Source organism: Nothobranchius furzeri, chromosome 3 (assembly GCF_043380555.1).
Source record: "Nothobranchius furzeri strain GRZ-AD chromosome 3, NfurGRZ-RIMD1, whole genome shotgun sequence".
NCBI classification, from domain to species: Eukaryota; Metazoa; Chordata; class Actinopteri; order Cyprinodontiformes; family Nothobranchiidae; genus Nothobranchius; species Nothobranchius furzeri.
The window spans coordinates 78,149,437-78,171,419 of NC_091743.1; the positions used below are offsets into that span (position 1 = coordinate 78,149,437).

Genomic DNA, 21,983 nt, shown 5'->3' on the forward strand with positions numbered 1-21,983 from the left:
AGAAGTGATTCTACATCAGTTTAGTTTTAGAGGCCGACTGCCAAGTTTACATCTGCAACCATCCGGGCTGCTCCAGCGCTAATGAAGGAAAAGGTGATGCTAAAGGGATCACAGACGAAGGTTGTTTCTGACTTCACCATTGGTTCATACATTTCATATTTATCTATTGCTTAATTTCCTTTTAAAAAATGTTTTCTTAGACAGTTTTAAATTTCTGATGCTGTCGACGTGTTTTTGGTTTTCAACAGTTTTAATTAGAGGAACAAAAGTTAGCTTCTGTCTGATTAATTTGTTATTTTTGTTTTCAGGATTCAATTATTCTTAAAAATGGTTAGATGATAAAATCAAACTGTTGTGTGTTCCGGCTTCAGTGTGTATTTGGTAGAAACAGACTTTATCAACACTGGAGGACTTATAGAGCACCCCAGACCGGCTCCAGGAGTCCGGTTCAGTTTCAGGAACAAGCCTACAAGCTGAGCTGCAGCCGAGCTCACAGCTGGAGCAGCTGGAGCTTAGATCATTAGTTTGTTCAGCAGGCAGGTTCCTAGGCCTGCGTCAGGAGGTGTAGCAGCAGTGAGCCGGTGTGTGTGTGTGTGTGTGTGTGGGGGGGGGGGGGGGGGGGGGGGGTGCACATCAAAAACCTCGACATCTCATTTGTGTGTTTTCTTTAGCCACACTCCAAAAATTAGGCTGCCTCAGCAGGAGAGCTACTTACAAATACACACACACACACACACACACACACACACACACACACACACACACACACACACACACACACACACGCACACACGCACACACAACTCTATATATTTGTTAACTTGCTTTATTGTTGCTCAACAACCAAACTAAAATAACAATTTGTAAAAATAAAAATAAACAGATTTTTATCCTGACAGTGAATCTGTTTGCTAAACATATGAAAAATAAATGAATGAAAAAGCAGTGAATAAGTCTGACTCTTCTGGGTTCACCTGAAGTTTGTATTTATTTTCTTTTTTTGTTAATTGTAATAACAAAATACCAAATGCCAATATACATCCTCCCTTGTTGTTTTAATGTTTTCATTGACGTTTATAAAACAGGCGGAACCTTGTTTTCGTTCTGCTTTGTTGTGCCCGGACAGTACTCGCTCTGGGACCGTATCCGTTGACATTGCTGGGACAGGTGTTACCGAACCTGAAGGTTTTACCACCGGTAGCCGCGGTGAAGAGTTCCTCCGTGGTTCTGACAGCGGGACCCGGAGCAGCCATGTACCGGTGGCCGCTGCAGGTCGTCGCCCGGAGGCTCATTAAAGCGACGGGAAGCGGCACCGCAGTCGCTAAGGTAGCTGCTAACAGTTAGCATGGCTGGCTAGCATGTTTCTGTAAAAATTACAGCTCAGAGTCCCAAATTGACCGGTTTACAGGGTTAGTCACCCTAGAGGCTGTCAGCTGATTGGTTTAAAACTCATCTTTGGCTAATTGTTAATTTTACCTGCTGTAAAGTTATTGTTAATAACCACGATGCTCGTGGTTTTAATTATTAAATATATTTATTATAATTTACTTTAGTATAATGAATGCCTGGCTGTCTTTTTTGTGATCAAGTAAAAGCAAAAAATCAAAGGCATTCTTAAAATACGATCAAACGTAAACTAATTAGTTTTAATTTCTGATCAGAAATCCACTGTTTCATTTTTTATTCATATTAATTCTCTTTTATTAAGCATCAGCTGAAAATGTAGGTTTAGTAGAAACTCCACATTCATAACAGCTGACTTTGGCTGTTATCCTGTTTAACAGCATCATTCCACTCTGATTCCAGGTGGTGAATCAGGAAATTTGTCCCAGCGCTTTTGCAGCCTGTCAGCTGACTGGATTCAGCTGTTCCGCACAATATCGGACTCTGCACTTCAGCACACGGGTAACAACATGCAGCCAGACCATGCGCACATCATAAATATTCCCTGGATCTATCAGAATTCCTGGGAGGTAGTGTGTGAAATTCAGGATGTGTGCATTCTTGGGTTGGGAATGGAAAACCTTTGTTTCAGTTCCTAGTAGTGATGCACTGATATGAAATTTTTGGGCCGATATCCGATGTTAAGATCACTGTTATGGCCGATACCGATATACCGGCATTAGCACTTCTAAAATCAGCAATTTTGTATGAAATGAAAATTATTAAAGCTGAATATACATTATTACATTTACACTTCTGAGGTGATTACATTCACTGTCACATGACTAAATAATTACACATCACCCCCCTCACCCTCTGAAACAGGCAAACAAATGGAAACAAGATGGAAAAAGTATTGGTGGTTATTAATATCGGCCTGGTTTTATTTATTGGACCGATACCGATATTGAGGCCGTAATATTGTCCATCCCTTATTACTAGGAATCATTCGCCACTTTTGCCTTATCAATACCACTACTCAGCTGTTTTAGACTGTTCCTGGAAAAAGGCTTAAGTGGCTCCAACGTTTGGTTTTACTTTACAAGAGAGGATGACGGCAGGGTAACTAAATAGCAAAGTAGATAGTTCATCAAGGGAGGAAGCGTTACGAATAAACCAAAGCCTTTGGACACAAAATACACGATAACTTAGAGTTAATGACGTGTGTAGACCCGCTCTGGACTAGAGAACATCACCGCAGCAGCAGCGGTCACACATCCTCTCCTGGTAATACTGCAGGTAACTAATCAGCTAACACCGCCTAGCATGCTAGCGTCATTAGCCTTATATACACACCTCCACACTAGCAGACTCCAGGGATACAGGTCTGGCCTATGGTGAGATTATTCCCTCTCTACTAAAGCTACAGCAACACCGCACCAGAAGATGACTCTGCCTTCAGGGAGCAGAAAGGAGAACATTTGGAAAGATCTTTCCACCGATGCAGGTACAGCTGGTTATTCAGGGGGTCTTTTGTTCCCTCTTCGGGGGGAAACTCCCACTGGGTTTAAATCTGGGACTCTCCACCATTTGACCTTAGAACTGAAGAAGCCTCTCGGATGAGAGGTGAAACGTCTTCAAGCAACTCAAAGAAGTCCAGACGCTTTTCTTTCAAAGCTCATTAAAACCTGGTGCAGCCCTGTGTTAGTGGAGTCATGTTTCTATACAATGTGATTATAAACACGTTGAAGTAGTGCTGCGCTTACTCTAGTGTTATATTTTCTGCAGCAATGAAACGTCTGATCTCCGTTTGTTTCCTTTGAGGTTGTAGGAATCTACGTTATTGATTGTATTTCTGAAAATACCGAGCACTAGCCTCCTTCACAGGTTTATTTCTGTAAGGATGTGTTTGTCCTTGTTCTTTTTATCCATCCTTGTGAATTTTCTTCTGCTTCAACTCCAGCTGCAGCTCCCCCAGCAACGCGAGTCATACACCTAAAGTGGCGCTAAGGGGGTGTGGTTGACATGCAGGTCACGTGTCTGACAAATACTGATTAACTTGCTTTTATTTTTTCATTCTTCCAACAACACATGGTCCAGAAGTAGATGGGCGGGACTTGGGCTGTCCAAATAGGGTGGCTGATTACTCTGAAAGGGGGAACACGCTATTGCTAGCATGGATCAGTGCTTAGTGATGGTTCAAAGACGAGGAAACGGTCAGACTTTTGATCTGGATGGGCCGATATTTAGGTACAGCTTGTTTAAAATGGCCTATTATGTTTGATATAGCGCCTCCTAGACCCCCCCCCCCCCCCCCCCCCCCCCCCGTGGACTCAGCAGCAGAGCCGGGATTGAACCTACAACCCTCTGATTACAAGTCGCTCTGCCTCCTGAGCTGCTGCTGCCCCATTTAAATATCAACAACCTGAAGGAATCGTGTCACATGACCTAGTTCCGACCCACACGGATTATTTGTGGGGAAAAGAAATTAGACTTTTTTTGGTCTCATATAAAAGGAAACTCTTCATCTGTGTTTTAGTTCTGCAGTGTGAAAGAGACGCCTCAGCACTCGCAGGAGGAAGTCGGAGCTTTCACCAAACTCATCGAGGCTATGGGCTTCACAGCGCCACTCAGATACAACAGATGGGTGAGTGGTGGGTGGGGTGGGGCTCCTGGAAGGGCTGGATAAGGAAAACTATCCGTTTTGTTCCCTCTGAAGGTTTTTGTTGAACTAAATGTTCCCTCTCGCTTCCAGCTGCAACACTTTCACATGAATTCCGTAGGTTAGGCGTTAGATTCTGCTTTGTAAGGCCATACCGTCACCACGGTAACGACCAACATCTAACTAAAGCCGGGCGTACACTGTGCGACTTTTTCACTCGCAGCACTCAGCTTCAGCTCAAACTGTACGACTTCCTCGCAGGGCAGATCTCACGAGTCATGCGCTCACACTGTACGACCCAGTTCTCGGATGCGACCTGACTGCTCACACTGTACGTCTGCTAGCAACACGTCGGACCTAAAAATATACTAAAAATAGCAGTTTTTACTCAACACGTCAGACTTTTTTGTGTTGTCTTGCCTGTTGTCCTTCGGGAGTGCTGCAGGAGGACTCACTGGGATTTATGGGGGTTGGATGAGGAAAACGAAATAAAGTAAATCTGTGTTTTGTGATCAGTTTAATTTGACATGAACACGACAAACACGCTTTCTTGACAATCTTTGTGAGTAAAAAAACGTGTAGAAATAAAAATGAACAACGTGTGTTATTAGAGAAATAGCGGGCGAGCGGTGTTGATGCATGATTGTGCATGTGCCGTGAGCGGTCCTGGTACTATTTGGGTTGCAGCTGCTCGCAGCGCCGCTTCAACAGTGCGATACCCTCACAAGGAACGAGCAAAATATTAAACACGCCAGAAGTCCGTGCGAGCTCACGATTGCTGATCGGTAGCTGGTCACGTGGTGTTAATTGCCTCTCGTAGCCCCCTGTACACTACACGACCGCTCAGCGCAAAACTCGCCCCGATCTCGTGGATTCTCGCACGAGTGGCAAATCGGCTCAAAACAGTGAAAAAGTTGCACAGTGTACGCCCAGCTTAACTAGAGTTCACCAGGCTGCAGCAGTACTCATGAGGACTGTGGCTCTGACCCAAGCTGCAGCTCGGTTTACTACCCATCTTGTTTTTGTATGACAGAAAATCAAGATTGCAGGGCTGCGCATGTACACCTGCTGTGTGGAGAGGATCAACTATGACGAGTTCTTTGACAGTAAGTTCCCCGCTGTAATGAATCTCCCACAATGCACCTCAGCTGTAGAAACCAGTCGTTAAGTCGGTTATGAAAAACATCAAGTCTTCATTTCAGAGCTGAAGGAGAGTGTGGGACGCTAAGGAAATGTTTATAGCTGGTTTCTGATTATGATGGGTCACTGAGTTTTTCATACAGACCAAACATGAAAACACTCTCCTCACTGAAGGGTCTCATGTGCCCGCCTGCTTCAGGATCTCCACCATAGTTCCTGTCCCCAAGAAGCCAAGGATCAGTGGACTTGATGACTACAGACCTGTGTCTCTGACATCTGTAGTCATTAAGTCACCTGGTTCTCCCCCACCTGTAGACCCTCACAGCCCCCTCCCGGACCCCCTGCTGTGTGCCTACAGAGCCAACAGGTCTGTAGATGATGCCATCAACGTGGCTCCACACTTCATCCTGCAGCATCTGGACTACCCGGGTATCTACGCCAGGATCCTGTTGGTGGACTCCAGCTCTACCTTCAACACAAACTGTCCCAGATGAACACGCCTGACCCATCTGCAGGTGAATCACTGACTTCCTGACAGACAGGAAGCAGCAGGTCAGGCTGGGGAAGAATGTCTCGGACCTGTAGACCATCGGCACCAGTTCTCCTCAGGGCTGTGTCCTCGCCCCTCTGATCTTCTCCCTGTACACCAACAGCTGCACCTCCAACCACGAGTCTGTCAAGCTTATTAAGTTTGCAGACGACACCACCGTCATCAGACTCGTCTCTGACGGGGATTAGTCTGCCTACAGAAGGAGGTGGAACGTCTGGTGTCCTGGTGCAGCCACAACAACCTGGTGCTAAACACCCAGAAGACAGCAGAGGTTGTCGTGGGTTTTAGGAAACACCATCGACATATATACTGGACATTTAATGTCCAAGGGTTCCAATTATATGGTTTTGCTCCCAAATGGGAGGTTCCCACCACCGCCATTTTGACCATTTCACACGTCTCGTCACGCCCAGACAAGTCAAAATGGGAAAAGAGGTGGATCTGTTACAGCTGGAACAAATAAACCAGTGTAGCTACTAGCTAACTTAGCTAACTCAAGAAGCTGAGATGGGTTCCGGGGACTGGGGTATCCCTTCCACACGGCCGACTGGCTCCTGTGTGAGGCTGTAGTCATGCTGGTCGCCTGTGGAGATCTGATATGGACTGGGACTGTTAAATTACAAGCAGAGCCTCGGACCACTGTGGTCGTAGCCGGGCGCCGTGGCTTTTTACATCAGCTCATGCTCCACAGTCAGAGATCAGCAGGACATTAGCTACATGCTAACCTGAAGCTAACTGAGTTTTTCTGGGCGTTTTCAGCAAGAAAAACGCGGTAGAGCTACTCCAAAGTGGAGGCACCCACCGGCCTGCTTGGTAATGAAATCATAACTAGGCAAGCTTAGCGAGGATATCGGGCTCTGCTGGTCCACCGCGGTCAAAGATCTGCAATCCCGCTGCTGTCCACGGCGAAGGACCAAGTTATTATGGTACACGCGGCCTGAGGACTAGCAGCATGCTGCTGTGGTGTCTGATGGGTCTGACTGTCTGTGTTTGTCTCCAGAATGCTCGCTCCCAGACACTCTGAACTCCTGGTTCCTGATTGCACAGCTTCACGTTTGGTAAGTCGCACAAACCGATCCGAACCACACCTGTTTGATGTTTTACTCCAGCTCATCCCTTGAGTTAGGAGCATTCTGTCTGTGTTGTGGTTTGGATTAAAACCATCTGAACTAGAATCATTTACAGAGAATGGAACCTGAAATTTCAGGACTTTGATTCCTCGTGTTTATGAAATGAAACCAAAAACCCCAAAGAAACCAGGACTTTGTGTGGTTATTTGGGTCTCAATGTTTGTTGTTCTGGTTCTGTTAGGATGTGTTTGGTCCGAATGCGTCAGGAGGGCAGAGAGGGGAAGTTCATGTGTCATTACATCGTCCACTCCATGTGGGAGGACGTCGACCAGAGGAGTAAAATCATGGGGGTGAGTCCTAAACCCACAGAACCGTCTGCTGCACCTGTTTACTGGTTCTGACCCGTTTTGGTCCAGTCTTCTCCAGGGGTGGAACCTGAACCCCTAGCCTAAAGCAGACCTTCATATTTAATAGTCATCAGCTTGGCCAGCCTCCACATGTTTCTTCTTTTCAACAAAAATGACCAAAAATAAAGATTTTGTTTGAAAATCCTGGCAGCAAACATTTGACGAGTCGCTGCCGGAGCGAGCCGATTAAAGCGTGAACTCTGTAACGGGTCAGAGCGGCGACCAGCAGCCGGTTTGATGTTTGACAACAGCTGAGTTGTGTTACAGCTCCTGATAGGCCCTGTGGCACCGACCTGAGCAGCAGAACCTCGTTTTCTCAAATAAAGATCCGTTATTTTAGCAACGGCCCTGAAGTTTAAACCGGGCCACTGCAGAAGGACATGGGGTCTGTTTGTTCAGACTTTTACGTCAGAATCAGCAGGAAGTGCAGCCAGATCCCCAGAGAGGGGGGCAGACTGCGGTCGCCGTGGCTACAGAGTCAGTCTTATTCTCCGTCAGTGGAGCAGCTCCAGGAAACGCTGGAGTCTGGCGTCGGCTCCCAGAAACACCCTGGTCATGAACGGCAGGACGTGTGTTGCAGGAGGAGAAGAAAAGCTGCTTCATAACAATTATGTAGAAGTCAGGAGGATCGAATATAAATGAAGGTTACAAAAGTACAACACGGGAGTCTGAGATGCGATAAGTGTTTCTGTGTTAGTGTGTAGCATCAGTATTAGATACCGGTAACGATGTTCAAGGGGAGGAGGAGCCCGCCCCCATAGCAGGGGTCTTCTACCTGATATCTGACCAATCTTGTAAACGTGGGCTGCATTCCATTCTGCTTTCAGCTTTAATTAAACCTTTAATAGTTTTGTTTTCCTGCTGCATGAAACCAACCTGAATAAACCAAGAGTTCTGTTTTAAGCAGCAGCAGCAGAACCCGACAGCTCTGTCCTGCTCAGATCCGGGTTTTCCGCCGCTCCTACACCTGCATGTTTGTGTTTGAGCTACAGTATTTATACAAGCAGCAGCAGTGATTGGACTCACTCTTAGGTTTCATTTTAATTGTGATGAAGAGCAGGAAAACCCAAAAGCAAACAAACTGAACGTTCGCTTTGATTCACGCGCTGATTTCTACAAACCCGCCTTTGTCCCGCAGCACCGGCTCGGCTCTTTGGTGGATTAGAGATCAGTCGGCCTTTACTCCGGCTGAAAAATAACCAGCCAAGGAGAAACATGTTTGTTCTCGAGCAAACGTCTTCCACTTCAGGATCCGTGACCTCTGCTCAACCCACCTGACAAAATTAATCGTCTGGCTTGTTTCTGCATCAGAAATATTATTACAGACTTGTACGCATTTTGTGTAACAAGTACGCTATTTGGCATCTAAGTAAGCTGGTACGACAAACCCCTCTAAACTACTCAAAAAGCTGCAGACACGTGAGTTCTGTACCAAATGTGCATGACTCAGCAGCGTGGTGAAGAAGTTTAAGCCAATTATCGTAGAAAAGCGGAGAAAAACAATTCTTCCTAACCTATAGGGTGCCTAAGTCACGCCCATCTTCTTCCGGACCATGGGTCCCTGGAAGAACACAAAAATGAATGCAAATCAATAAAAACACTATTTTGTAATTCTGCTTGTTATGAGTCATGGATTTCACATATGATGTCCGTGCATTTAAAGAACATTTAAGAACGCGCTTATTTTCAAACGGGGGAAATGTTACTTTAGGTTTTGTGTGAAAATAAGTCCAGGACTACAAATGCGCTTCACAAAAGTGACATCATCAAACCAGACACAGAGGAGAGCAGAGATAGAAGAGCACCTTAGATCTAAATCACCTTAGATCTGGTCCACCTTAGATCTAATCCACTTTAGGATTATAAATTTCTTCATCAAGTTGATGCAGAGATAGCTTGATCTTGTTTTATTGTTGTTGTGTCCCATTTGTTTTTCATTTTGTTCATTATTGTTTATTTTTGTCTGGTCCACCTTAGATCTGGTCCAGCTAAGATCTGGTCCACCTTAGCTCTGGTCTGGCTAAGATCTGGTCCACCTTAGCTCTGGTCCAGCTAAGCTCTGGTCCACCTTAGATCTTGTCCGGCTAAGATCTGGTCCACCTTAGCTCTGGTCTGGCTAAGATCTGGTCCACCTTAGCTCTGGTCTGGCTAAGATCTGGTCCACCTTAGCTCTGGTCCAGCTAAGCTCTGGTCCACCTTAGATCTGGTCCATCTGGTCCACCTTAGATCTAAACCACCTTAGATCTAAACCACCTTAGATCTGGTCCACCTTAGATCTAAACCACCTTAGATCTAAACCACCTTAGATCTAATCCGCCTTAGATCTAATCCGCCTTAGATCTAATCCGCCTTAGATCTGGTCCACCTTAGATCTAAACCACCTTAGATCTAAACCACCTTAGATCTGGTCCACCTTTGATCTAATACACCTTAGATCTGGTCCATCTTAGATCTAATCCACCTTAGATCTGGTCCACCTTTGATCTAATACACCTTAGATCTGGTCCACCTTAGATCTGGTCCACCTTAGATCTAAACCACCTTAGATCTAAACCACCTTAGATCTGGTCCACCTTTGATCTAATACACCTTAGATCTGGTCCATCTTAGATCTAATCCGCCTTAGATCTGGTCCACCTTAGATCTGGTCCACCTTAGATCTAAACCACCTTAGATCTAAACCACCTTAGATCTGGTCCACCTTTGATCTAATACACCTTAGATCTGGTCCATCTTAGATCTAATCCACCTTAGATCTGGTCCACCTTTGATCTAATACACCTTAGATCTGGTCCATCTTAGATCTAATCCGCCTTAGATCTAATCCGCCTTAGATCTGGTCCACCTTAGATCTAAACCACCTTAGATCTAAACCACCTTAGATCTGGTCCACCTTTGATCTAATACACCTTAGATCTGGTCCATCTTAGATCTAATCCACCTTAGATCTGGTCCACCTTTGATCTAATACACCTTAGATCTGGTCCATCTTAGATCTAATCCACCTTAGGTCTGGTCCACCTTAGAACTAATCCACCTTAGATCTGGTCCACCTTAGATCTAATCCACTTTAGGATTATAAATTTCTTCATCAAGTTGATGCAGAGATAGCTTGATCTTGTTTTATTGTTGTTGTGTCCCATTTGTTTTTCATTTTGTTCATTATTGTTTATTTTTGTCTGGTCCACCTTAGATCTGGTCCAGCTAAGATCTGGTCCACCTTAGCTCTGGTCTGGCTAAGATCTGGTCCACCTTAGCTCTGGTCCAGCTAAGCTCTGGTCCACCTTAGATCTTGTCCGGCTAAGATCTGGTCCACCTTAGCTCTGGTCTGGCTAAGATCTGGTCCACCTTAGCTCTGGTCTGGCTAAGATCTGGTCCACCTTAGCTCTGGTCCAGCTAAGCTCTGGTCCACCTTAGATCTGGTCCATCTGGTCCACCTTAGATCTAAACCACCTTAGATCTAAACCACCTTAGATCTGGTCCACCTTAGATCTAAACCACCTTAGATCTAAACCACCTTAGATCTAATCCGCCTTAGATCTAATCCGCCTTAGATCTAATCCGCCTTAGATCTGGTCCACCTTAGATCTAAACCACCTTAGATCTAAACCACCTTAGATCTGGTCCACCTTTGATCTAATACACCTTAGATCTGGTCCATCTTAGATCTAATCCACCTTAGATCTGGTCCACCTTTGATCTAATACACCTTAGATCTGGTCCACCTTAGATCTGGTCCACCTTAGATCTAAACCACCTTAGATCTAAACCACCTTAGATCTGGTCCACCTTTGATCTAATACACCTTAGATCTGGTCCATCTTAGATCTAATCCGCCTTAGATCTGGTCCACCTTAGATCTGGTCCACCTTAGATCTAAACCACCTTAGATCTAAACCACCTTAGATCTGGTCCACCTTTGATCTAATACACCTTAGATCTGGTCCATCTTAGATCTAATCCACCTTAGATCTGGTCCACCTTTGATCTAATACACCTTAGATCTGGTCCATCTTAGATCTAATCCGCCTTAGATCTAATCCGCCTTAGATCTGGTCCACCTTAGATCTAAACCACCTTAGATCTAAACCACCTTAGATCTGGTCCACCTTTGATCTAATACACCTTAGATCTGGTCCATCTTAGATCTAATCCACCTTAGATCTGGTCCACCTTTGATCTAATACACCTTAGATCTGGTCCATCTTAGATCTAATCCACCTTAGGTCTGGTCCACCTTAGAACTAATCCACCTTAGATCTGGTCCACCTTTGATCTAATACACCTTAGATCTGGTCCACCATAGGTCTGGTCTGCCTTAGATCTGGTCCACTTTAGATATAATCCACCTTAGATCTGGTCCACCTTTGATCTAATCCACCTTAGATCTGGTCCACCTTTGATCTAATCCACCTTAGATCTGGTCCATCTTAGATCTAATACACCTTAGATCTGGTCCATCTTAGATCTAATCCACCTTAGATCTGGTCCATCTTAGATCTAATCCACCTTAGGTCTGGTCCACCTTAGATCTGGTCCACCTTAGATCTAATCCACCTTAGATCTGGTCCACCTTTGATCTAATACACCTTATATCTGGTCCACCTTAGATCTGGTCCACCATAGGTCTGGTCCACCATAGGTCTGGTCCACCATAGGTCTGGTCTGCCTTAGATCTGGTCCACCTTAGATCTGGTCCGCCTTAGATCTAATCCACGTTATATCTCCACCTTAGAACTAATCCACCTTAGGTCTGGTCCACCTTAGATCTGGTCAAGCTCAAAACTACAACACTAAACTCTTCAAACCTGGACTAGATTATTGTACAGTAACAGTAAAGTCCATAAAAGACTGATGGTAAATGTGAAACCTTTGGTAGATTAGTGAACGTCTCTCTTCTGTCCTGTACTGTGAGTTTGGATTAACATGTTAAAAACATGTTTTTCAGTCCTACAGGTTAATAAACAGTAGGCTACGTTCGGTCACCCCTGAAATAAAGCATTTTATAATTAGAGAAGATTAAAGGTGCAGGAAGTGGAAAAATTAGCTGGAATTAAACTTTTCACATTAGAAACTAGAAAGGGAACCAACTCAGCTTTGTACAAAACAAACAACAACAAATGTATAAAAGACAACAAGAAGAAAGAATAAATAAAATATTTTGGCAAATTTTGAGAAAAAAAATCAAATTTAAAAATGGCGGCCATGCTTGTGACCCTCTAAACTACCTCACCTTGCATTTAGCTTATTCTGCAGTTATGATGAGGACGTCAGCCACCAGGGAGCTGCAAGTAATGTATAAATTAGCCCCGGTGGTGTGTGCACATGTGCTTTAGGCCAGTTTAATATTACATTCTTGAAAACACAACCACCTGTTGCATAATACAATCATAAAATACTTTTTATTATTTTGATTAAGTATTGAAATAATTCTATGCAAATAACTTGTAAACGCACATGTAGCATCATGAAGGTCCTCTAATTTGTGACAAAGGTCACATTTTCCCAGCTGGGTCAGACCGTAACTTTTAGTTCCACAGATTAACCCAGGAGCTATGATGTCTAAAGAATATCATCCTTTATCTGCTGTTGTTCCGTCCCAGAAGAAGGACACTTCAAGTTCACGACAATAATCTAAATGATAATATTAATAAACTCTTTGACTTTATTACTGTTTATTATAATCATCATAAATAATCACTTGGTTCAGTATGAATGTATTTTAATTACTGAAATGAATTATTATGCTTTGGGTATAATTATGATTATGGTTGATGATCAGTAATGTGTGTTCAGCAAACCAGAAGGTCAAATTCCACTTATCCATCTAACACAGAACTGATGCAGAGTAAGGGTAACTGCCATCACGTGTCTTGACTCATGACCAAAGCTTTCTTGCTCTGAGAGTGGGCGTGTTCTGAGGACTTTGTTAAACTAACTTCCAGCAGCTTTCACTCCAGTTTGTGAACCAACCTCTGAGGATAAGGGAACGGCCGTCCTGAAGCCTCCACCTGCTGTTCTGTCACGCCGATAAGAATAGCTACGAATAAACGTAACTGTAGTCAGCTGACTCAAAAACTCCTTCAGAGTTATAGACTTGAGACGCAAATAGTTCCACCAGTCGAGTGACCCAAGGAGACATCTCAGGACCGATTTGGTCGTGCCAGAGGTTTTTCTACCAACCTCGTGCCTGGAGGAAACCATCTCCACCTGACACTTCGGATCCTAAAAGGGGGTCTTCTATACTGGGTGAGGTAGACATTCTGACAGATTGTGTTTGATGCTGTTTTCTCTAAGTAAACAACAGTTAGCTGCAAAACCATCACTTCCAACCCAGAACACGTTCCTCTCTCTGAAAGAAACCTTCTGAGAAATTCATTCACGCATCCAAACTCGTATGTCCCATTTAGCTTTCATCCAGCCACAGGTTTGCCTTTTAAAACAAGTTTAATATCAAAGCTGTTAAAAATTGTCATTTTTTATTGTCATTTAAATTGTGGTTCCAAATTGTCAAGTTAAAAATTGTTAGTAATAAATTCTTCATTTTTAAACTTGGCTCATTCTTTGAATTGAAACACAGAAAGGTATAAATATTTCTGGTTATTGAAAAAGCAAAGATTCCTAACTTCTGATTCAGAAATAAACTTTTGCTATTAAATTTAATTATCTTAAATTAAACATTAATCTTTGGATTAAAAGTAGACCAAGTAGGTTGGTGTATGAATTTATATCGATTAAATAAGTGTCCTGGATACATGATATAAGCTTCATGTGCTAATTTGCCTGGTCATTCTCAGAATCTACAACTGATAGCAAACAGTGTTGATTCTAGTATGTAGATAACCCTACACACACATGTTGTATAAGGGAAGCTACTGCAACTTTTGAGTTTTACTCTTTAATATTAAAATACATGATACTTGAGACTATTCATGAAGATGTTTCCAGCCGGTGAATGTGGACATTACTGCGTAGAAAGCAACAGAGTTGCACAAATGTGCAAAAAACCGCCCCGCATGTGGTACTCAAAAAACTGTTGACAAGTTTGGCAGGTCTGTTATTATTAGTTTATCCACACATGGCCCCAACTGGACGTTTGTAACGCCCTGTAATATCTCCTCCTACAGCACCCAATCAGGTGGACTAATAACAAACTGGTTTTCTATGCATTCCTTGTCTCCCCTCTGTGCTTGGTCCAGATTCCCCCAGTCACCCAATCAGGTGTGTGTCGGTCTCAGCTGATCTTCTCTCTCTCTCCTGGTGTTTGTGTTGCAGATCGATGCCGTTCAGAGGAAGGAAGCCATGAAAGCCATGACGGAGACGTTCTATGGTGCCATATTTGGATATGATGAGGTCAGTGCTCCAGTAGATCAGATGGTTTCATGGTGCTGCTGCTCCATGACCCAAGGTTTTCCACCTGTGATGGCTAAAATGGCTCTGTGTAAACATCAGGAGTGTGTGGCCAGAAATGTTTTCTGTGCAAAATATTAGTATTTTTTAAATATTGATAGAATTTCAGAGATGACCCAGCAATGTTTGTACCAGTGAAACTCAACTGGTGGATCGCATGCCACATCTGACTCACCAGACCTTTCCACCTGGCCCCCAACTCTTTGGACCCCAATGCCCCCCTCAATTGAAGAACTTTGAAGTTTAGCAGCAAAATTTGTGTCTCAAATATCAGTAATTGTTTACGTTCTCCAAACACAACTAAAACTAAAATGGAATAGTTTAGATGGAAAACAAAGCCCTTTTTAATATTAATGAATTAAGATCCATTATTACTTGACCTTGCCCCTCCCTGGGCTGCCACCTCACTGTGGTGGAGGGGTTTGAGTGTCCCAATGATCCTAGGAGCTATGTTGTCTGAGCTTTATGCCTCTGGTAGGATCACCCATGGCAAACAGGTCCTAGATGAGGGATCAGACAAAGAGCAGCCTAAAGACCTCTTATGAAGAAAAACATAAATGGAAACTGTGTTCCCTTGCACGGACGTGGGTCACCGGGTCCCCCCTCTGGAGGTGGGGCATGTTGGCGAGAGCCTGGTGGCCAGTCTTTCACCCATGGAGCCCGGCCGGGCACAGCCCAAAGAGGAAACGTGGGTCCCCCTTCCCATGGGCTCACCATTTGTGGGAGGCAAGGCAAGGCAGCTTTATTTATGGAGCACATTTCAAACTCATGCAATTCAACGTGCTCTACAGTTAGCATGAAATGACACAAAAACAAACACGAGAACACTAATTAAAATATACACAGATTCAATTATAATTTAGAGCTAAAAGGAAAAGACCGAATTAAGATTGAGCAATTACATCACAGATTGCAGAGGAGACGATGCAGCATAAGAAACAATTCATGTAAAGGCTGATGAGTACATTAGGGTTTTTAGTTTTGTTTTAAACAACACTAGAGTTGGGACACATCTGAGGTCATGGGGAAGCTGATTCCATATGTGTGCAGCATAGTAACTAAATGCATCTCCACCATGTTTTGTTCTGACCCGAGGTTCTACCAGCTGATTGTTTCCAAGGGATCTCAGAGCCATATTGGGTGTATATACAGGAATGAGATGGGACATGTATTCTGGTCCCATGCCATTGAGTTATTCATAAACTAGTGGGAGCACTTTAAAATCTATTCTGTAGTTTACTGGTAACCAATGTAGGGATCTAAGAACAGGAGTGATGTGCCCCGTTCTCTTAGTTCTTGTTAAGACTCTTAACAGCAGCATTCTGAACAAGCTGCAGTTGTTTCACAGCTTTTTTTTGGAAGACCAGTTAGGAGACCATTGCAATAGTCCAGACGACTAGAAATAAAAGCATGAATAAGTTTCTCTTAGTCTGGTCTGGACATGAGACCTCTGACTCTTGATGTTAGATGATGGTGATAAAACGCTGATTTAGGTATAGCCTTAATATGTCCAGAGAAGCTCAGGTCTGAGTCAATAATAACACCAAGGATTCTAACCTGGGTCTTTGTCTTTAAGTTCAACTGAGCAATAACATCCAAAGGATAGGGTCATGGAGGGGCCAAAGGGGTCGGGTGCAGTGTGTGTGATGGGTGGTAACCAAAGGCGGGGCCCTTGGTGGTCTAATCCTCAGCTACAGAAGCTGACTCTTGGCACATGGAATGTCACCTCTCTGGTGGGGAAGGAGCCAGAGTTGGTGTGTGAGGTTGAGAGGTTATGTCTAGATATAGTCGGACACACCTCAACGTATGGCGCTGGCTCCAGAACCAATTCCCTTGAGAGGGGTTGGACACTCTACCACTCTGGAGTTGCTCCCACTGAGAGGCACCAAGCAGGGGTGGATATATTTGTTGCCCCTCATCTTGGTGCCTGTACATTCGGGTTTACCGTGGGCAACCGTGAATCCTGGAGAGGTGTGATTGGGAGGAACGGCCCCCTGATCTGAATTTGAGCTGTCAACTGACCACTACCTGGTGGTGAATTGGCTTCGATGGTGGGGAAGGATGCTGGTAAGAGCTGCCAGGCCCAAATGTGTTCTGATGGTCTGCTAGGAATGTCTGACAGAGTCTCCTATCAGGATCCAATTCCCACTTCCAACAGAACTTCCAAAATGTTCCGGGGAGGCGGGAGACATTGAGTCACTGGACCATCTCTATACCCTTAGGGGATCCTGCAGGCTGCCTGGGAGTTCGCTCAACCAATTTACATGTGTTTGGTGGATTTGGAGAAGGCGTTCGACCGCGTCCCTCGGGGGGCCCTGTGGGGCTTACTCCGGGAGTATGGGGTACCAGGCCCTCTGATAGGAGCTGTTAGGTCCCTGTATGACCAGTGTCAAAGCTTGGTCCATATTGCCGGCAGTAAGTCGGGCTCATTCCCGGTGAGAGTTGGACTCCACCAAGGCTCCCTTTGTCACCGATTCTGTTCATAACTTTTATGGACAGGATTTCTAGGAGCAGCCATGGTGTTGATGAATCTGTTTTGGTGGCCTGAGGATCAGGCCTCTGCTTTTTGCAGATAATGTGGTCCTGTTGGCTTCATCAGAACCTGACCTCTGGCTTTCGCTGGAGCAGTTCACAGCCAAGTGTAAAGCAACTGAGTTGAGAATCAGCTCTAAATCTGGAACCATGGTCTTGATTCTGAAAAGGGTAGAATGCCTTCTCCAGGTCAGGAACGAGGTCCTGCCCCAAGTGGAGAAGTTTAAGTATCTCGGGGTCTTGTTGACGAGTGAGGGAAAGCTGGAGCGTGAGATCGATAGGAGGATTGGTGCTGCATCTGCAGTGATGCGGGCGTTGTACCGGTCTGTCGTGGTGAAGAGAGAGCTGAGTCAGAAGGCAAAGCTCTCGATTTACCGGTCGATCTACGTTCCTACCCTCACCTATGGTCACGAGCTTTGGGTAGTGACTGAAAGAACGAGATCGGCGGAAATGAGTTTTCTCTGCAGGGTGGCTGGGCTCTCCCTTAGAGATAGGGTGAGAAGCTCGGTCATCCGGGAGGGGCTCGGAGTAGATTTGCTGCTGCTGCTCCACGTTGAGAGGAGCCAGTTGAGGTGGCTCGGGCTTCTGGTCAGGATGCCTCCTGGAGACCTCCCTGGTAAGGTTTTCCGGGCACGTCCAATTGAGAGGAGACCTAAAGGTAGACGCAGGACACCCTGGAGGAACTATGGCCCTGTCCACACGTAGCCGGGGATCTGCCAAAACGTAGATATTTTTCTACGTTTTGGCCTGTCATCCACACGAAAACTGAGTTTTTTCACACGAAAACGGATCTTTTTAAAAACTCCGGCCAAAGTGAAGATCTGCATTTTCTCCGTTTTGGGTGTCTGCGTGTGGACGGACAAAACCGGAGTTTTAAGGTCCGCAACGTCACTTTCCGCGACAAAAAAAATGCTGACATCACGTGTGCGACCTGTGTTTACACTAGCCGGCATCATGGAAGCCCTCAGAGCTGCGCTCTGTCACTACCCGATCCATCAATTGTCCAAGCGCTTTCTGCTTGTTTGTTTTTGCAAGCGGAATTACTGCTCCTTACGGAAGACCACAGACGAAGGACGAGGTTAAGAACGGGGGAAGTACTGCCGCCTACAGGTCTGGCATGTCCTTAACAACGCATTTATCCGGGTACGTGTGGACAGAGTTTTTTTTTTAAACGCGGTGGTGTGGATGCAAGTTTTTGGAGGGGCGGATATTCGTTTTTAAAAAACCCCGGCTACGTGTGGACTAGGCCTATGTCTCTCACCTGGCCAGGGAACGCCTTGGGATTCCCCCGGAAGAGCTGGCCCAAGTGGCTGGGGAGATGGAAGTCTGGGCCTCACGACCCGACCCCAGATAAGCGGAAGAAAATGAATCAATGGATGGATAGATAATACTTGTCATTTAGAAGAGAATCTGGCCCTCACGGTGTCTGCTGGGAAAAACTCCGGCCCTTGAACAAATTTAGTTGAAGACCCCTGCTTTATACCGACGTAAATGTACAAGCAGCCACTAAATCAGTCAAGTTGTTTTCTCTCTGGGTTAATGTGCTGCCCTAATCTCTGCATTTGGCTTAGGGGTTTTTCATTTTTGGGGGGTGTTCGTTAGTGTTTCAGCGAGCAGCCAAACCCCTCCCCCATAACCAGGCCTGCAGAAACGTATCTTTCCCTACTGGCTGATATGAGGGAATGCTGTGAGATTACAGTCATGTTTCCCTTCCCGTGCTGCATGTTCTGCCTAGTGGACTTATGTGCATCATTTACTGAGCTTTGGTGAATAATATTCACCCGTACCAAAATGTATGTCTATTGCTGCCTTGTTGGATGCCTGTAGCAACAGGGTCAACACCAGGAAATATGTTGAAGCATTGGGAGAGGCCATAAACCCCACGGCCCACCCATAGGTACCACTTATGGAGTTTAGGTTATTTCACATAGATTATAGAATAAAGTGCACGTGTGACACTTAGTTTGAGTGAGTGAGTGAGTGAGTGAGTGAGTGAGTGAGTGATCTGGATACAACAGGTTTTAATCACAGAAGCAGGCCTGTTTATAGGAGATGAATGAATGAATGTTCTGTTCCTTCAGGGGATCCTGTCTGATGACTGCGTTCTGGCTGCAGCTCTGTGGAGAAACCTGTTCAGCCGTCAGTGTGAAGACCCCCGACAGCTGGAGCTCATGGTGGAATACGTACGAAAACAGGTGGGATCAGGTGTTAACGTGTTAACACGACTTTAATGGATCCGTCTGTTACCTCGATACCAATTTGTGATTCTTGTACAGCTCTGACCTGCAGATACCAATTCATCGTAAACAACCAGAACTAACGACTTCTGGCCCTTTTATTGTTCAGCTACTCATTTTTGTAACTTGTAGGGTTAGGGTGTAGATCTGGGTGTAGCCGACTGTAAACGCCTCCTCCTGCTGCCTGCAGATGCAGTTCATTGACGCTCTGGATGGAGAGGACCTGCTGCTAACAGGAGAGGTGAAATGGCGCCCTCTGCTGGAGGAGAACGCTCAGAGCATCCTGAAGGTGGTCAGCCCAACGTACAACGACACCGGCTTGTGAGCCTTAACTCCTCCTCTTTGTAACACTTTCTGTTCCTGTGGGACTTAAACTGGTCTGTAGCGTTCCTCTGCTCTCTAAGCCATGACACGCGTCAACCTTTGACCTGACCCAGACACTCTGGAAATCTCCTCTATTGTCCTGTCAGGTTTCAGAGCAGCTCCACGTTATCACAAACACATGAACTATTTCTATTGTGTCCTGAGTGCTGTTTTGTATTTATAAAATATTTTTAGAATCTCTGTTTACCTTCTACTCTCTTCTGTTGATGCTCTCAGACCTGAACAGTCTGTGAACACTCAGACTCTGTCACTGTCACCAAAAACACATCAGTAAAGTTTTGTGAATAAATCCAGTGGCTTCAGTCTGACTTTTTATAGTTTTTGTTAAATGAACTCATTTTTGGAGGAGCCAGTAGAGGTGGCCTGGACATCAAGTCAGGACGCCTTCTGGTGAGGTTTTCTGGGCACATATGTCTTAGGCCTAGTCCACACGTAGCCGGGGTTTTTAAAAACGAATATCCGCCCCTCCAAAAACTTGCATCCACACCACCTCGTTTTAAAAAAAAACTCTGTCCACACGTACCCGGATAAATGCGTTGTTAAGGACATGCCAGACCTGTAGGCGGCAGTACTTCCCCCATTCTTAACCTCGTCCTTCGTCTGTGGTCTTCCGCAAGGAGCAGTAATTCCGCTTGCAAAAACAAACAAGCAAAAAAGCGCTTGGACAATTGATGGATCGGGTAGTGACAGAGCGCAGCTCTGAGGGCTTCCATGATGCCGGCTAGTGTAAACACAGGTCGCACACGTGATGTCAGCATTTTTTTGTCGTGGAAAGTGACGTTGCGGACCTTAAAACTCCGGTTTTGTCCGTCCACACGCAGACACCCAAAACGGAGAAAATGCAGATCTCCACTTTGGCCGGAGTTTTTTAAAAGATCCGTTTTCGTGTGAAAAAACTCCGTTTTCGTGTGGATGACAGGCCAAAACGTAGAAAAATATCTACGTTTTGGCAGATCCCCGGCTACGTGTGGACAGGGCCTTAGTGTTTCCCTGTTTCAACACACCTGATTTCAATCAGCAGGTGATTACCAGGCTTCTGGAGAGCCTGATGAGCTCCTGCACAGGTGAATCAACAGAGAAACAACAAAAAGATGCAGGATACCAGGCCCTCGAGGACTGTTTGACACCCCTGTATGTTCTGTTACTGAGTGAAAACAGAAACAGCCAAACTCTGAATAAAACCTTGAGAACTGTGGACCCAGAAGCACCTTTTTATTTAACCAGGAATGGTCCCATTTAGATTAAAGCCTCTTTTACAAGGGAGTCCTGGCCAAGCGGCAGCAAAACAATTACAAGACTCTGGACTTGGAAGCATATAGTGAAACGAATGCAGTCGTTTTGAAGCTTGTTCCATGTAGCAGGAGCTGACTGAGCAAACAAACGCTTTTCCTCCCAGATTTGTACGCACAAGCAGGACCTCCGGCATTAAATGATCATTAGAGCGCAGACGTAAGATCCAGAACTCCTCCATGTGATTAAATTGCAGATACAGGAGGGCAGTAGACCAAGCATAGCCTTGTAAATAAAAATGTACCAGTGACTTAGCCTCCTGGGTGGGTAAGTAGTGCCACCCTGCTCGAGTGTACAGTTCACAGTGATGGTCAAAGTCCTGCTGTTCGTAATAAACCTCAGAACAGCGTGATGCACAGATCAGTCTTGTGAGGACATTGGACAGAAGCATTCATGTACAACAGGTCTCCGTGGTCCAAAACGGATGAAAACGTTGCTTTCACAAGGTGCTTTTTTCCTTCCAATGGGAAACTAAATGTATTTGTAAAGAAAAAAACAAATTTAAGTTTAAGTTTGTTCACGAGATTTTCTAAGTGGGGCTTAAAAGTCAAGGAATCACCAACAAAAATACCAAGGCACTTGTAAGTGTGTACTCTATGTTGTTGTCCTCAAGAGTAGATACTACAGGAATAGTTTGAGAGGTCTTCTTAGCGTTAGAAAACAACATTAGTTTGGGTTGGCTTAACCCAGGCAGTGCTTTAAACTCAGCAGGGGTATTCACGTATTTCAGTTCAGATCCACGGTTTGGTTGTACATTTCCAGATACTAATAGGAGTAAAATAATCATCATCGATCTCTGTTTGGTATGACATGTTGAAACAGTTGCAGGTGTTTGAAATGTAGAAGCCAGGTGTCTCATTTAATGAAGTGATGATTAAATATTGTACAAAGCAAGGAAGCACTGAAGTTTAAGTGGAT

At 44.9% G+C, this 21,983-nt stretch overlaps 1 protein-coding gene across 1 annotated transcript; it reads left to right on the forward strand.

The window, feature by feature from the left end:
- The first annotated feature begins 1,109 nt into the window (after positions 1–1,109).
- uqcc1 (ubiquinol-cytochrome c reductase complex assembly factor 1) lies at positions 1,110–20,064 on the forward strand. Its single transcript, XM_054733259.2, has 9 exons — positions 1,110–1,326; positions 1,807–1,905; positions 3,923–4,030; positions 5,079–5,151; positions 6,736–6,793; positions 7,047–7,155; positions 14,488–14,565; positions 19,236–19,349; positions 19,582–20,064. The coding sequence occupies exons 1-9, from the start codon at positions 1,252–1,254 to the stop codon at positions 19,714–19,716; spliced, it is 849 nt and encodes a 282-aa protein (XP_054589234.2). The 5' UTR covers positions 1,110–1,251; the 3' UTR covers positions 19,717–20,064.
- The last annotated feature ends 1,919 nt before the right edge of the window (positions 20,065–21,983 follow it).

What these genes read in the sequence shown, in the direction of transcription:
- uqcc1 (XM_054733259.2), top strand. Translation starts at nt 1,252, where the DNA reads ATGTACCGGTGGCCGCTGCAGGTCGTCGCCCGGAGGCTCATTAAAGCG. An exon ending in CTATGACGAGTTCTTTGACA is followed by an intron (nt 5,152 to 6,735) that starts GTAAGTTCCCCG and finishes GTTTGTCTCCAG; the next exon opens with AATGCTCGCTCCCAGACACT. An exon ending in ATTGCACAGCTTCACGTTTG is followed by an intron (nt 6,794 to 7,046) that starts GTAAGTCGCACA and finishes TGGTTCTGTTAG; the next exon opens with GATGTGTTTGGTCCGAATGC.